A 17,722-nucleotide genomic window follows, 5' to 3' on the forward strand; every position below is an offset into this window, starting at 1 on the left:
GCTCAAAAGTTTATGAGAGTCTGCCATTCAGTGCCAACTCCTCACTTTAAAAAGCCACCCATTTGGAACACTTTGTGCTTAGCTACTCTCAAAACATACTTGGGTCTGGAAGTTTCCAAAACACCACAGAACGATCACCATTAGCAAGAGGAAGCCTTCTTTGAAAATGTCCCTGAGAGCATTGACACAGAGCCATGAAAATTTTTCACACAACAAAAAAATCAAAACCCCCACGCAGTTAAACCTCAGGCCTGCTTCATTGTGTTCCTTTAACATGGGAGCACTTGAGCTTATTTACCTCTACCCATGTAGGAAGTGAAGTTAAATCTGTGCACAAATATTTGCAGCAGAAGCCAATGTTGCACTGATTAAGTTGGAGAACAGTATTACTCAAGCTCCTGCTGGAGCTACAGATAAAGATCTGCCTGAGTTCTTTGCAATTAAATCACTTAACCATGGTCTGTTGCTTACTAGTGACCAACAAACAGAACACACTAGTACTGCCTAAGATAGGAAGCAGTACCTGACAGAGCAGGAAGGTGGGACCACCACCTGCAACTGTGCAACCTATAAAAATACTGAACCACACCTTCACAGCTGGAACAAAACAGCAGAATGAATTATTGGTACTGGATGCAATGACAGAAGGAAATGTCACCGGTGTGTAAGAGTCCAGTATTTTTATAAGGCCTATGCATTACTGATGGAAAACACGTGTGTTCTGGAAGACTTTTAAGCAGGAATAGACCATTGTAAGCAGCTAACCCTCCCTCAGCAAACATGAATAAGCCTGAAGTCTTCCTCCTTCCACAGTACTGCTGGTGTATCAGTAGTGGACTGGACTCACAGGCACACAACAACATCAGCACTAATTTCCTCAGTAATGAACTCAAGAATTCACAATCAACCTACAGATTAAAAAGTCTCATGAGCAATACTGGAACTGTCTATGAGAACTCAATGGCAGTGCATGAAAACAAAATAGGAGACCATCCACCACTTAGCTACAAACGAGGCTGTTCAGAAGCAGCCTGGCTAAAAGAACCAGGAAAGCGTGCCTGTGTTTAGGGTGACAGACCACCAACATCTCTCTCCTCATGCCTGAGAGTGCTGATCAGCTTTGGAACCCTGCTCCATTCTGCCTCCAGGCTGAACAATGGACACGTTGCTGAATTCTCTTCCTTGGCTTCCCTTAGGTTAAGTCTAGCAAAACATAAATAAAGCTCTAAGTTTGTAGAGATTAATTTGCACCATGCAAGTTAAATAAAAAAAAAAAATGTTATTTTCCTGCTAGGTATTAGGAGTAGTTTTCAGATGTTTAAAAGGGCTTCCTTTCTCATACATGGTAGTTCCCTTCCACTCCTCACCCCTGGCAACCCACATACCCTGTGATACAGTCTGTCTTCACTTATGTAGCCACTTTCCTGTCCTCTACGTGTTCACAGAAAATGCATTAATTCCCAGTTCAAAACATACACAATTTGTATCTCCCTGACTCCATCCTGTTGGTCCCATCACCAGTGGTCCTGCACCCTCACTTCCAACAGCCTGCCTCTGCCCAACCACAACTTCACAGAACCCTTTCCATCCACAAGTTCTGCTAGACCTCCCACACCTGTACCACTCCCCAAACCCTGGTCCCAAACTCAAGTTAAGCCCCTGTCCTATGGCAAGGTGGGGAGAACCTACCCACCACAGGTAGAGGAAAGTCAGTATTTATAGGAGACAGGTTTCTATGAAAATTAATTTCAATTTCTGGTAATAATATGTTAGCATTACATTTGGTCTTTTCTTCTGCACAGTTTTTGAGCCACTCTCCCCCAAGCCTGTAGCGCTGCTTATACATCTCTGCTGTCTACAACACAAGTGTTACCTAACCCAAATGAGTGCTACAGGTGCAATGCCAAAGCACTAATAGCAATGCAACGTAATCCACTACCTTCAAATGGTACCAACCATCATCCTAAACAAGAAGTCTCCTACAAAGCTTTTTACTCTGTATTCTGCTGCAAAACAATGGCAAATCTGTGTTACTTACAGCAGATTTACTTACTTTTCAAGCTACTAAACACCAACAGTCTGTTCCACTGCTAGGTCCCGTTCTAGACCTGTCAGCTTGATGAGATCTGGAATCCAAGTCTAAATCCCCTCCTTTCTGAACTCAAATACTTGATTCATTCCCTACCTCCAATCTTTCCCCTTGATCATTTACCCTCTACAATTCGCAGAGTTCCTAGAGTCGCTGCTCTTAGAAAGCCAGCCCTCAAAACCAGGACAGCACATCTGTCAGGATCCAGCAGTAATCCATGCTCATAAGCTTATTTTGCTTCTAAACTTTTCTCTGTGGAAATACCACAGGGCAAGGACTCCAATCCATTTGAGAACATAATTATTAACATGACACCAACCTACAATAAAATGCTTTATCTGCAATCTGACAATAAGCCAAGACCACATGCTTCTGCTTTCCTGAACCCCAGTCCTCTTACCTTACTGTAATTTCATAGCTGTTGTATGACCTAGAAAAAAACTAAGAGAGCACCAACCTTCAACACAAGCTTTTACTTTCTTCCCGTTGGTTTTAGGATCTGGGGAGCACTTACCTCATGTAGCCAGGTAAGTTTTCAATGCTACCTTTCTCATCGTGATTCCAAACATCAACAGTTACTCAAAGAAATCTTAGAAATTAGAAGACTAGAGGAAAAAAAATTGTTTTGCCTTCCATAACTATTTTTAAAATCCAATCTCATATTATTAAATCCGAGTCACAGTTATCTGATCCATACTTTATCTTCCAGTATTGTCAGAAAGCATTTGTTCTCTCTCACTATAATCTATGTTTAATTTTTCAAAGATGTTTATCTCAGTCTGTACAGGTGGAATTCATCTACTCTATTTCAGCATTTGAAGTTAACTGCCAGTCAACTTAGGCTTCCCTTGTAGTCAATGGAAATAATTAAGCACCTTGGGAGGCTGATTTATCTAATTCAAAGATACTTATCTAGCACGAGGCATATGAATGGCCCTCTAAGGCTGTGCATTTCTTTCCACTGGATATAAAAAGATTCAAACATAAAAAAAAAAAAAAGAACAGATTTAAATATTTAGCTGTATATAATAAATTAAGCAAAAATGAATCCCAGCTAAACTACTGTTGCCACTGAGATTTCCTCTTTAACTACATTGTAACACTTCAGCATTTTCATATTCAATTCATAAGAAAGACAAAGACAGAGAAGCTAGTGCAGCCACTGACTGCTAGTGATGATGATGAACAATAAATAAATAAATAAATCCCTGGTGGCAAAGTGGCAGTGTACTTCACAAGTACTTCATTTTTAATAACAAAGGCTTTCTCCTTTGGATCCCTCTCATTTGGATACTCCTGAGAGATTCAAAACAGCTGACAACTACCCTTTATTAACAATTTTTCTTGAGACAGTTGTGTTTTATTTTCCACCACAACTAATTAACATGTTCTGCAGAGACAGAAGAAGCCAACTAATTAATTGAGTAACATCCTAAAGTGGTCAATGTTAACCCTTTTTCTTTTTAAAACCAAAAGAATAAACAGGCATCATTAAACAGCAGAGATGTCAGTATTTTATTCAAACAGATCCAGGAAATCCTATACATGCAAAACATGGCATTCTGTACAAAAAAACAAACCAAAACAAAACAAAAAACACAGATGTTGCAATCACCAATTGTCAAGCTTCATTCCAGTCTGAGAATAAGATGGTCACAAGAACTTTTCTGCTCCCTGTTTCAAGATGTCACTGTCATGACAATAACTAGAATTCATAACTTAATACCATCAGAAGGAAAATCACATTTACTGCTGGAGATGGCAATGACAACCCTTCAAGCCCAGCACAACTGTTGAGCCTGACGGTATAGATGAACATCCCTCTAACTTTGCTCAACAGTGCTGAAGTTAATAGCAATTTTGCAAAGCATTTCAGTGGAAACAGATACACTGATAACACTGACCTCTGAAAGGAGGGAGGCAGTCCTTCCCATATGAGTAAATACACAACACTGACACAAGCACAAAAGGCAAAGAAAGGAAAGATGTGTTTGACTATAGCTGAGCTCCTTCAAAACAGGAAACAGAAAACACCTTACAGCTTCTTGCACATTTCCTTTTCTAGACAGAGAATGTCTCTTCTTTGAAGAAATCTGTCAAAATCCTTCTCACGCTAACTATTCCTATGTCTGAACAGGTTATATTATTTGTTATGAAAAAACAAGATGAAGAAGTTCTTCAAAAAACATGACTTTAAACTTGAATGAAACCATATCTAATCAAATGCCTATTCAATAATCACTTATGAATCTATTTCAGAACTGAATGAACAAATAAAAATATATCTTGGTGATGTTTTACATTTTTTATAAAATTAATAGTAATTGTTTTGGATAATTAGATGTTGAAAAGTGACGATTAAATGTGTGTGTGCATGCACACTGATCTAAAAATTCATGTTTGCAAAAATTAATGAACGCTTAGTCATGTAAGACCAAGATGGCAATTAAGTCTTTGAAAAGCACAACTAATTTCTGCAACAACTGTAAATGCCCTCTTAAGAATTAACAATATTCAACTGTACTATGCTCTGAGAGAAGTGATTTTTCTACAATACACTTTCCATTTCAAAAAACACTATGCTTCTCGAGCAAAAAGGATGTTATTGCCTTTAAAAATGTGTTATTTTGAAAATAGAAATCAAGTATTACAAATGCAAAGATTTCAAAAGGTTTCACCTGGCTACAAACCTCTTATTTGAAATGTTTTTTTTCGCGCAAAATATTATAAAAATTAAGTGGAAATGGTATGTTCCCAATCCTGAATTCTCTGAGAGTTCCACACTAGACTGTTTTTTCCAGTCCAGTTAAGAACCTATCGTCTCTGTCATGTCTCCCCTGAGAATGAAAAGAGAGTAGTCTTAACACGGAGCACATAAGAGAAACAGGTTGATTTTGTTCCTTTTAACTGTCCATGTGAGGAACCAACAGCCATCTTCCCCTAAAGAAAGATGAAGACCAGGCAAACAAGTCTCTTAAGTCTCTCACAGTATGAATACCCATAACCACCACAGCATCTAAAATCCAAAAAGAATACAAAAAGGGAGACTTGGGCAATGCTGTCCTGAGCAACTGGTTCACTGAGAGCACACTTTAAATTCACAAGAATTATGAAAAGCAAATTGATTCCCTTATCAGATTAGCCTTACTAGGAAAAAAAAAAGCCTAAATGTAATACACTAGCCTTCAGACGTAACAATGTCCAACTCCCACCATTTTACTTTCAGTGGTGTTTTGTAGTATAGCACTTAAGATAAGGGAAGGCCAGCTTCAGTCTCTGCTGAATGTTCTTTCTTCTGGTGAAACATTTAATAACAACTAAGTATTCAGGTGCCTGTTTGGTATAGCATGGCCTTTCATCTAATCAGAAAGTATTTATATATATAAAGTGTTTAAACATTCACCTATGAAGGCAACATGAAAGTTTCTACTGATTATGCTGACCACAGGTCAGATCCCAGGGCTATCACATACCAACACACAAAATGAAAATCTGTCTCTGCTTCACAGAAAACTTCACCATAGAAAAATTAATCTTGATGAAAATAAAGACTCCTGATAACAGAGAACAGCTCACACTACCTCTAGGACAAATAATGCTAATGATTAAGGATTGAAATATGTTTTGTTTAAAATCTCTTTTCCTTTTGCATGTTAAATAAGAGCTCATTAATTACTCAGAAAACATAGACATTAACCTGTAAAACTATGAAACAGAGTAAGAAGAACGCAGTTGCTAGAATGTAGTTAAGCATTTTAACATTACATTTGTTCATGAGATTTTCAAAATCAAGTCTTGGCTTTCTTCTCCAAAAATATGGATTGAAGTACAACTCAGGTTATTGTTTTTTCACTTTACAAAAGAAAAATAATTTCAATCCTTTTATTTTGCAGGCTCTCCCACTGCTTAAAAAACGAAAGAAACCCAATGCAATAAATAACACTAGTTCTTGAAACAGTACTGACAAGACATAGGGTGCCCCTATCGGGCTCTGATAAAAAGGGTTTCATCAGGAGTTGCAGTGCAATTCTCCTTCTCAGTAACAGTTTCTACTGTGCCTGAAGCAGACACAATCACTACAGTTTTAGCTGCTGAAAGAGCTTTCTCCTTCTCTGCAATGGCAGCACATACCGCCACAATTTCATCACTTTCAAAGTCATAGTCTGGGATTGATGCTTGTGCCATCTCTTTTCCTTTGGCCAGTGCTTGCACTGTCTCAGTCTTTGTTGCCTTCTGCTGTTCATATAGTTTTCTTGCCCACGAAAGGTCCTCCTTCCATACTTCAGGGTTCATTGGAAAGATGTGTAAGGATACCTGAAAACTCCGAATTGCCTACAAACAGAACAGGGAGAAAAACACAGATTGGCAACTTTAATGCCTACACATTTCATCATAGAAATTGACAAAAAAAAAAAAAGGCATATTGTTCAAGCAAAGACAAAAATAATTTCACTCCAATCTGTCTTTAATGGAACATCCTTCCTCAGCTCAAAGTTCAGTAATAGCATTATCCCCAGATAACTCTGCATGCAAGTATCTGAAAGCACCAAGAATGCATGAACAGATCAGGTACCTGGCAACAAAGGCACAACAAATAAGAGTTCACATGTCAAAAATAATACTGTATTTTAAAGGGTAAAAGCCAAATCATTTTTGTTTTGATGGCTTTCTATCCAATTTTTCTCCTGACATCAGATGTATGGGAAGGCAAGTGTAAAGAGTTTAAACAAATACAGAAAAGGAATGACTGGGATTTGGAGCATCACTAACATCGCTCCTTTTAAATCAGCACGTAGTCATTTCATATGCAGACCTAATACTACAGTAATCCTACCCTCATGATAAGAAGTCTCTGTATCAGGTCAACTAAGCAAATTCGTTGCAAACACACTTGCTGAATCAGGCAAAAGTACACGAACTTCCAATTTGGAGAGCTGCTCTAAGAAAGAAATCCTCTAATCTTATAAACCATGTAATATTAATAAAATTAATTAAGCATAGTTGACATTTTTTGTCTTTTCTTTAAGCTCAATTGTGAGAAGTTTGGCAAATGCAAATACCCAACACAGACATTGCTAAATATAAAAAATCTGTCTAATCCAGTAAATGTGATAATCAGCAATAAGAAGAAATTGCTACAACATTGGAAAAATGCCAGAACAAAAATTAAAACTGTATTGGATTTATAGTTATATTAATAGTGGAAAGGTTAAGACTAACTTTATCTACTCTGATTTACAGGTATGTACACACAGGCACATAACTATTTCACATTTACAATTTTATGGTCAGTTATGATAGTGGCCACCTGAATGATGAAATTCTTGCATGACGATGCACAGAAGCCTTCCCATGGGGTAGAAAATCGGTGATAATACTGCTGAATAGTATTTGGGAAAAGTTCCGGCAACTTGCATATAAAGACTTTAAAGACATGAACAACCATCAAATGATGTATTCTTTCATAATTTATAAATACTCACAGGATGCAAATAAATCTGAAAAATCACTGCTTTTCATCTGCATTAACAGAAACTGCCAATTCATCCTTCTTCTGGCACACAGTAATATACAACTCTGTATGACGTAAACTCAGAAGCAACAGAGGAGAGATACAAAGCAGATTTTAAGTAATGTTGATTATGCTATCAGCATTATTGCTGTTGTAATAGGCAGCCTTTCAGTTCCAGGAAAAAGAAATACTTCACAATTGGTCCACAGCCAGACCTGAAGTGTAGGAGCACGCTGGACTTTAAACAGGAGGAGTACAGTTTATTCTTGCAGAACAGTGTCACTTTGTTCAACTTTGCTTCCTTTAATTTCCAGGGATAGATGAGCTACAAGTAAACACTAAATGCTCTTTTCTTTTTTTTTTTTAATTTCTGTTAAACACAAAATATAAACAAACACCATCTGCCTTTAAACCTTCCATGAAAGAAGCCCTTTAATTAAAACCTTTCTATATAGTTATGTTCATGCACATTAAGCAACATTAAACACAGTAATCAAATACAGATCAATGTACAGCTACATTTAATAGGCTGAGAAGCTGCCTTGATAATTGTATGATACAACACGAAACAATCCTCTTTGTAAATTAGAAAAAAAATTTGGATATGACATTGCTATAAATAATATAGATTTGAAGTAGCGCAAAAGATCAGAGGGATTACTTTTAAAGCTACAACACAATACTGAAAAATGCCAAATTATTATTCACATAAAATCTCATGTTGCCATTGTACTTGCTTCTACAGTCATCAATTTCTATTAAGACAAAAGAACTGAAAATAACAGGAAGACAGAAATCCATAAGTATACTCCAAACTGTCACAGGTGGCAGTTAATCTATCCATCCATCTAGAATATGCCAGATAAAATGTACAAAAGTGATTTATATTCCTATTTCTCATCTTGTTTATAACTTTAATCATGACAAACGGCTGCTGAAAGCAAATTGGGATGCATCTTACTTTAATCTTGTACTGAAGTCATCCACTCATTCACTTGGGTCAATTCAGGAAGTGCTACTTTTAAATCTCCTGCTGATGGAGATGTAAATCTCCTACTCCAATTATGGCCTTATGGGAAAATGTGATAGTGCTAGACAAACTTGATGTTTTTGGCTTCATTTTAATGGGCAGCTGTGGTCTCAGGGATCTTGCATCTAAGGATGTTGTGATTTTAACTCAGTACAGGTTCACACATTTGTTTTGGTTCTTCGAATAAGAGTACTATAAAATCTACTGCATGACATTCTAGCTTGCTGAGTTAAGAATCTGAAGAATTTGTATTTTTTAAATATTTGCCATTTTGTCATACTATTGGGTTTTCTACAGCAAACAATCATCCTGTTACTCATCTCATGAGCAGAATCTCTCTTGCTGGTATGCAGAGTCTTTAAATGTAAAATGCAGTTTTGATCCGACTACAGTCATTAGTAACATGCTTTTATATCACATGGACCTACTAATTGCTGCTATACAGTGACCTTTCCCCTTTAAAAAAGGTAAGGAAGCATCTCAAAAGATTATGCAGTTCACACCTGTCCCCAGGGCTTACACTAGGTTTTTATGTTACATCTGACAGGAGTCTAGCTGACCTATTTTAAAAGTTGTCCAACAGTGGAGATGTATATACATCTATAAGTAATCTTTTTCCATTTTTGATGATCCTTACAGAAGGTTTTTTTTCCAACATATTTTATTGCAATTTAAGCCTGTTATTTTTTGTACTATTCACAGTTAACGTAACTCGTTTTTGCAGAAACCTTTAGTATATTTAAAGACACTGACCAAATTCCTCTTTATATTTCTCTTCTTTAAACCCAAAGAAATCCAATTCTTCCAGATATTTTCACTCTAGTTTAATTATTTTTATGACTTAATCTGAATAGCAAATGCTTTTAATTTAAAATAGGCTAACATTTCCTATACAAGATTTCTGTTCAGATTATTTCTTCTTTCCAATAGACATTTTTTCACTGAAAATTTCTTTCCAACAAAAATAATTCTTCTGCATTCAAGAACGAGATGAACACCTTATGTTTTGCTTTTCTTAAGTTTCTAAATCCATTTTATTCAGAAGGTATAGTGTTTTCATGTGGAAATATGACTTGAGATATAATAGGAAATTTTCCAGATGTGAAAGATTTTTGCATTAAACATACTGAAATTCAGCCACGCTATACACCTGTAAAAGTCGTTCCCATTTGCCAGACATCTGAGGCAACAGTAGCTTAGTTCTCCCACGCTGAACTTCTCCGTTGCAGAGTATTCATGCAGAGTGGATTAGGATGCATCATCCCCAGGGGTGACTCAGCATACATCAGCCCGGGGGCACAGCATCTGAGGGCTGACACAAAAGGCCACAGGACGTGAGCCTGACATGCATGACCCCAGAGTCACAAGAATACAGCAAGTACACAGCAGCCTCTGGCAACTAGTAGAAAAATCTTCTTCAGTTTCTTCGGCCCTGAGCCCATGTCTCCATACAGACTTGCGTTATAGAAAGTTTGTCAGTCACAGTGTCCACTTCAGGTTTCTCTTCCGTGTGCATGTTCATTCTTCATCTGACAATGACGCAGGCATTTCCGTCTTACTTTCTTTTGCTCCAGTGAGGTGTTCCCACTTCCCTGATCTTCCTTTGCACCAACTCATAGAATCACAGAATGGTTTGGATTGGAAGGGACCTGAAAGACCCCCTGCAATGGGCAGAGACACCTACCTCTAGACGATGTTGCCCAATGCCCCATCCAACCTGGCCTTGAGCACTTCCAGGGATGGGACATCCACAGCTTCTCTGGGAAACATGTTGCAGTGCCTCACAACCCTCTGAGTAAAGAATTTCCTACTAATGCCTAATCTAAGTCTACAGTCTTTCAGTTTACTCCGTGTCCTATCACTGCACTCCCTGACAAAGAGTCCCTCCCCAGTTTTCCTGTAGGCTCCCTTTAGGTACTGGAAGGCCACTATAAGGTCTCCCTGGAGCCTTCCCTTCATCAGGCTGAACAACCCCAACTCCCTCAGCCTGTCTTCATTAAGAGAGGTGCTCCAGCCCTCTGATCATCTCTGAGGACATCCTCTGGACTTGCTCTAGTAGGTCCATGTCCTTATGCATCATATAAGGCCACCAGATTTGTCAGGCACAATCTGTCCTTAAAAAACCATGTTGGCTGTCACCAGTCACCTCATTTTCTGTGTGCCTTTGCATAGTTTCCAGTAGGATCTGCTCCATGATCTTGCCAGGCACAGAGGTGAGACTGACTGGCCTGTAGTTCCCTGGATCTTCCTTTTTTCCTTTAAAAGTGGGGGTTAATGTTTCCAATCTTCCAGTCAGTAGGAACTTTACTGGACTGCCAAGACTTCTCCAGTATGATGGATAGTGGTTTAGCATCTACATTTGCCAGTTCATGCAGGACCATGAATGTATCTCATCAGGTCCCATGGACTTGTGCACCTTTAGGCTCCTTCACTGGTCTCAGACATGATCTCCTACAGTGGGCAGCTCTTCATTCTCACAGTCCCTGCCTTTGCTTTCTGGAGCTTGGGCTAAAAGGCTGGAGCTCTTGCTTATGAAGGCTGAGGCAAAAAAATCATTGAGTACCTCAGCGTTCTCCATATCCTGGGGGAACTCCTTTCTTCCTGGCCTTCTTTCTTCACAATCCTTATCACCTCTCTGCCATTATCCTTCAGTGAGTATCCTCGGAAGACACTGGAGCAAGCTCTGTACAAGTAATTGTTTTAGGCTGACTCTACCTTAGAGATCTGTACAGTATGTTCTACTGCATACATAAGCATAATCCAGGTTGATCAAGGGAACAAAAAAACTATCCCATGCTAAAACTTGAAATATTTGACTTCTCTATTACCAAATGATATGGATAAAATTGTTACATGAACATGTTCTAAAGAATGCCTATAAATCTGCTAGAAATGTAGCTGAAAGAACACTCAAACTTATGGAAATTTGCTTGCTCTTCTGCTTTACTTCCTGAAAATAAAAATAATCTCTGAGTAGGTGACATTTTCATGCATTAAAATTATACATATATTTGATGGTATACTAAAATATATTTATGACTTCCAACAGTGTTTAAAAAAAAAAAAAGAATACACTATAGGAGCTGGGGACTACAGGACAGACACAGGACCTGTTGGGAACCTTCCATCACCAAGCGGTACCTATTCCTGACTAGGACTGTTCAAAGCTATTGAAGAGAACCTAATCTCCTTTATTTGACCAAGCGTTTTATTTTCTCTCAAATTTTAGTTTAATACCTCCCAGATACTATGTGCTAGAATGTGTATGTGCCTGGCATGTAGTTCAGGATGGAGTCAGCAGGACAAAAACATGCCCTGTGATTTTTTATTTTAAATAAATGTCCTGTCCTTTATCAAATCCTGATAAGGAAGGCAGTACCAGGGCAACTCCTGTTCTTACCCCTGCCATCCAGAATGTTGTTTATCAATACGGTGATAGGCGCTTTATATATATAAATATAAATATATATATTTATATATAAATGACAGAGCTTTTGTTTCACACTTCAAATGGAGTAACAAGAAATTCTAAGCCAAAATTATAAACCAAGTAACTATTTTTAAAATTGAATTGGATCTTTTCATTTTCATTTATGCACATAAGAATAGCAAGTGCTGACTATATTAGTATAATAAAGTTAAATATGCCATCAATGTGCATAAATAGTTGACTACAAAAATCATCCACACATTGTGTTGGGCTTAGAAGGAAGATCAACAGAGCAGTGTAATTAAATATTTTAATCCCATATAAGTCTATAAAAATAAAATCTGAGTTGTTTATCCCCTCAATGTGGCAGGAACACAATCTGAAGTACAGGCTTTTTTGCATTTCAGTGGAAGACCAACCATCAGTTTACGAAGGCTACACATAAATGGCATGACATTCTGTTAATGTTCCTTTTGATTCCCAAATAGATTCCAATAAAATATAATAATTCCTCTTTGCATAACTATTATCACTACATAAAGACCTCAACACTATTTCTTTCAGGAGAAATTAAAGGAAAAGCCTGATTTGAAGATTCATATTGTCAAGCCTGGATTTCTTTTACAGAATGCAGTCTCACTCTTACACCACCTACTTAGTAATAACACAGCAAAGTGCATTCTTCTACACATCAAGCAGCAAGTGCCCACAGCTGGTTCGTATTTACACATCTTCGTAATCATGAATATCATAGCTTTGAAAACAAGTGCCCAGCTCACAATGGGGTAAACTTATGCCACAGAATGGTTGTGGCTGGCAATGACCTCGGGATTCACCTGGTCCAACACCCTGCTCAAGCAGGGACACCCACAAATGGTTGCTGCAGACCATGTCCAGATAGCTTCTGAATATCTCCAAGGTGGGAGATTCAGTTGCTTTCAGTTGGTCATTTCTTAACGCTGCCTTTGTTGTTGTCATTTGTTTGGTGGGTTTTGTTCTTCTTCTTTTTTTTTTTTTTTTTAATGAAAGCATGGGTCTCACTTTCTCTAACGGGAAGGGTTGTTCTAATAAAGATATGAAGAAATTGCTACTGTTTAAACTGTCATCACCAATACAGTAAAACTCATGTATAAAAGCAAACATTTACAATTAAAGAAATACTGCAAGCTTGAAACTACATTTCTGAAGTTTCTATATTCATGTTGCAGTTTACCCTTAAGTGTGCTTTTACAAATTGGTTTCTAGAATTTATGGAATTACTACGTCTTACTTGAGTTGCAGAAATTAAGTTCTGCTTGTTTGCATTTGTTACTATTGACTTACCCTACTTACTAAATTCAGAAAAAAGAACAAAATACTTTTTGTAAAAGTTAATGAAAATGGGGCTAATTTATATCATTCTGTTTCTTTTCACAAGTTTGACAAAAAAATCCTTCTTTTCACTTGAAAGAAATGAATATATTGTGCAGCACATATTATAGATTAGATTTGTTTGGAAGCCGTATTTTAGACAGGGGAAACAAGATCAAAATACAATAAATTGTTTTTCCTAAGAAAAGTGCATCATTTGTTGTGAAGTAATGAAAATGTTTACGACAGAACATTTGGCAGGATGTGGGTAGCAAAGAAACACATTGAGGGTTGGGAGGTGGGGGAAAAGAATTCAAACAACGAAACAGTAAAGCTGCTCCGTAGAAGGGCAATAATTCCCACATCTCAAACATTACTAAAAGTGATGACGTTTATGTTTTATTAGGTTTTCTTTGTAAAAAATATAATTCACTCAAAGATGAGAAAATCATGAAAAGCTAATGGGAAGAGTGTAATTACAATAGATCACTAGTTCAAGAAGCCTCCACAGGCTCAACTATGAAAAATCATTTAACCTGTTAAGGCTTCTCCAGTCTTTTAAAACTCCTTAAGGAATTTTTTAAGATTCCTTAAAAATTCATTCACTTGAAAATAGTGAGCATTATACCTCCCAAAGCACTTTTCTGTATGAGAACACTTTCATCAGAAGACAACTCAATATGCCTTAAGCACACAGAAAAGCAAAGAAGCAGAAACATCCCATGTCAGAGCACTGGAGAAGACAATGGGAGGGAGCTTACCCTCCTCTGGGATCCCTGCTTGGAAAACAGAGAGACAAAAGCATTCAGAGGGCAAAACCTACCCGGTGATTAACCCCCATAACCTGTCTCTCTTCTCAGACAGTAAGGTCAACATAACATAACTACAGGTGTATCTACAGAAGTGTTTTGTTTCAGATCCATAATGTGCTTTGATGCAAATCTCTGATTGTTCCCACTTAAAACGATTTGGCTTGCACTGTAGAGTAGTCTCAGACAACATAAACTGGATTCCTTTGGGATTAAACTCGATGATGCATTCCAAGAGAGCACCTGAAGCTCCAAACAGAGCTAGTCTGAACTACAGCAAAATGAACACTGTGCGGGTAAGTCCCCAGCACAATTAACTTGAGATACCCACTCCTGTTGGCATGATGTGCCTCGTTAATGCAGATGAAGCTTACAGGACCTGGTGAGCAGACCTGGTGGTATAACTAATAAGGGTAAATCAGTACCTATAATTTTCATTACTGCGATTGTAGCATTTTTTATAGAATAAGAAGCATCGGTTACCTTGCAGGAAATAACTTGGAATTTCCTGAGACTAATGTATTTAAAATCTCAGACATAATTTACAGTGACAATTTCAGTCACTTAAGGAAAAAAAAAAAAAGGATTTATAATGTATTTAAATGTATTTAAAATCTCAGACATAATTTACAGAGACAATTTGAAGCACTTAAGGAAAAAAGAAGGATTTATAGATCGTTGATCCAGACATGACAGACCATCTGCCCTTACCTTCTAGAACACAAAAACAACAAAATGTCACCAGTTATTTGATGTGATGCAGATATGTATGGATTTATACTAAATATTTCATATTATCATAGTGTGACAATATAAAGGAGCATACTACAAACACATCTGCAATGCTCAGATTTCACCTTATATTATTCTCACATTTTGGGACTGCTTTTTTTTTTTTAATATTGCTCCTTACTATATTAAAAAAAAAAAAAAGTTCATGCATGATTCGTTAGCCTCACTCAAAAAAAAAACATTTTTTTTATTCTTGAAAATTTTTCAGCCCAAACATTGCAACTTTCCAGAAATACTCTAACTAACAACAAATTATTTATTTCTACCAAACCAACATAAAGCTACTTTGCATTAGAACTAAAATCAAGCCAGTATCTTTTTTTTCTTTTTTTTAATCTAAGAGCTCGTGACAAGTTACTTTTCAAATGGACTTTTCTGAATGTATCTGAATTTAAAAGTTCACTCGCTATGTTTCCAGACTTTAACACTCAGAAAATTATTCCATTATAACCTGTAAACAGTGGGTGATTTGATGTGGGGGATGAGTCATCTGGTCACGATGTGGCCAAGACAGTACGATGGGACAGCACAGCCGCAGCTAGAAAAAAGTTGCACTTGAGCTACTGCAGAGCACCCCAGTCTTTTTACTCTCTTTTTAGCAAGAGAATCAACTTCACCCACCATTTGGAGTCAAGAAGCCACAGAGAAGCATGTAGGTGCATATATGATTTGCTGCACCTGAAGCTGGAAAGTAGGAGACAGGAAAAACAAAAAAAATGCTAGACGTCTGTTAACAGCCACGTACAAAAGTGAGGCTGGGTTATCACCTGGGACTTCACAGGACCTTCAGCTTTAAACACTGTAGTGGTACAGCACCCAGAATGTAGTATGTGCAGTTATGTCAACATATTATTTTGTTACATAAAGCCATCACTCAAACACAGCACGTTACACAAAAGGCTTTGAGCTAGACAAGTCTTGCACGAGCAGTGACAAAACCACAAAGAAAGCACTTGTGAAAAACAACCAAGTAGAGTATGTACTGGCAATTAATAGCAAGAACCTTTTTCCTTGCCTATTTTCAGGTTATTTATAGATATTGAGCTACCTTGGATATTTCTGTACTTTCATTCTCTCATGCAGAAGTCAGAAGATGCAGTTTATAATTTTAGCATATCATTGTTGTCGATTTTCCTACCAGTGCTATCTCTCCTAATCCAAGCTGGGCACGTCCCAAAGTCTGCCAGGCATCCCAGGAACGTGGGTTTCTCTGAACAGCCATTTCTGCTGCATGCACGGCTGGAAACATTTCATGTAATGACATCAGGACCTATGGCAGAAAAATAAGAGGAATAAGAATAAACAAACTGAAAATGGAATTAAATTTTCCGGGATTACACAAGCAACCACCCTTGTTTCAGTAATAAGGACAGGTTTGTCTCACCTACGTTTTTATAGTTTACAAGTCAGTTGCCTAATCTAAGAGTCACCCAGTGCCGCTCCGTAGCTCACGGAGAAATAGGCGTGCTACAGGATGATTTATCTGAACAATTTATGCAACTCTCCTAGAAGTAGATGAATTGCTTCTGAAGGCATCCGTGTCTCTCCCTCCGCCCTACATATCCTACATTCTGTAAAAGACTAACAGAACTGTGATATTACACAGAAAGAGAAACACTGAGAATTAATCACAATACATAAGCAAGTGCTGTTGCAAAATGCCCATGTGTTGTTTTTTTTTTAATAGAAAACCAAAATCTACCCTACATAGTTACAGTGCATATGATACAACTATAGCAATAACCCTTGTAATTCAGCATGGAAACAACTGTAAAAATGATGATCTGGAGAGAAGGCTTTGCTATTGCAGAATGCTTTACTTGGATAGGAAGTAATCTACATAAAAAATGTAAAACGGTGGTTTCTGAATCTGGAAATCTCGTTTACTCAACAAACACTACAGGTTAGTGTTAGCCTGTTACCAAAGCATTCTATCCCTTGCATTGAATCTCCATAACTAAGCCTATAAATCATAGCTAACAGCACATATCATGTCTCAAAGCTTGCTTTATTTTTCCAAGACCTCCATGAGACTGGCATGTTACCTGAAGACCTGCATCACTCTGAGATCATGATTTCAGACACCCGCATGCTATGGTGATAGATAACAGTGTAAGAAACAAATGACAACTGCATTCCAACAGTATGATGAAAAAGTCAACCACACAAGTAAGACTCATGTGTGGGCAACCACTTTCTTCCCAACTGGTCAACCCAGAAGCATGACAATATCAGAATACATTCTCACTGCTGTTGAAGAGTAAAATGCATTTATTTAACCTTACAGCCCCATGATATATTAAATAGACAAATATAAGTGTAGCATAAAGGAAGATTCAAATGCAATTATCTTGAATTAATTAATTAATTAACTTTAATTCACAAAGTACTTGCACAGTACAAGGGTAACTGGAGTAGAAGAGTAAGAGAGCTTTACCTCAGAAAGTAACCCTGCACACAAGAAACACAGCAAGCAAAACTTCCAACAAAGCCTTTGGATCCATACCTCTGATGTTTTAGTAAGATTATTTTTTCTGGAGAGTAATTGCATGTTTTTGCTTTAATTTGATTTAACAGACTGAACACTGGAATTTAAAGTACCTAAAAATCTTTAAACACACTTCATAGCTGTATGTCATGTCACTGGCATTTCTCCCTCTTTTCTCTTAATAGTTCCCAATAACTGTACTTTCTCAACAAAGTTGGTACT

General features: G+C 37.4%; 1 protein-coding gene across 1 annotated transcript in view; it reads right to left on the minus strand.

Moving 5' to 3' along the window:
* Nucleotides 1-3,581: 3,581 nt before the first annotated feature.
* The window catches only part of TTC33 (tetratricopeptide repeat domain 33), a 52,018-nt gene continuing 37,877 nt past the window's right edge, over nucleotides 3,582-17,722 (minus strand). The window contains exons 3-4 of the mRNA XM_035566125.2: nucleotides 16,151-16,282; nucleotides 3,582-6,421 (exon numbers count right to left, since the gene is read on the minus strand). Coding sequence (XP_035422018.1) covers nucleotides 6,071-6,421; nucleotides 16,151-16,282 — 483 coding nt within the window. The 3' untranslated portion in view covers nucleotides 3,582-6,070. The remainder of the gene's footprint in view (nucleotides 6,422-16,150; nucleotides 16,283-17,722) is intronic.

Source organism: Cygnus atratus, chromosome Z (genome assembly GCF_013377495.2).
Source record: "Cygnus atratus isolate AKBS03 ecotype Queensland, Australia chromosome Z, CAtr_DNAZoo_HiC_assembly, whole genome shotgun sequence".
Taxonomy (NCBI): Eukaryota; Metazoa; Chordata; class Aves; order Anseriformes; family Anatidae; genus Cygnus; species Cygnus atratus.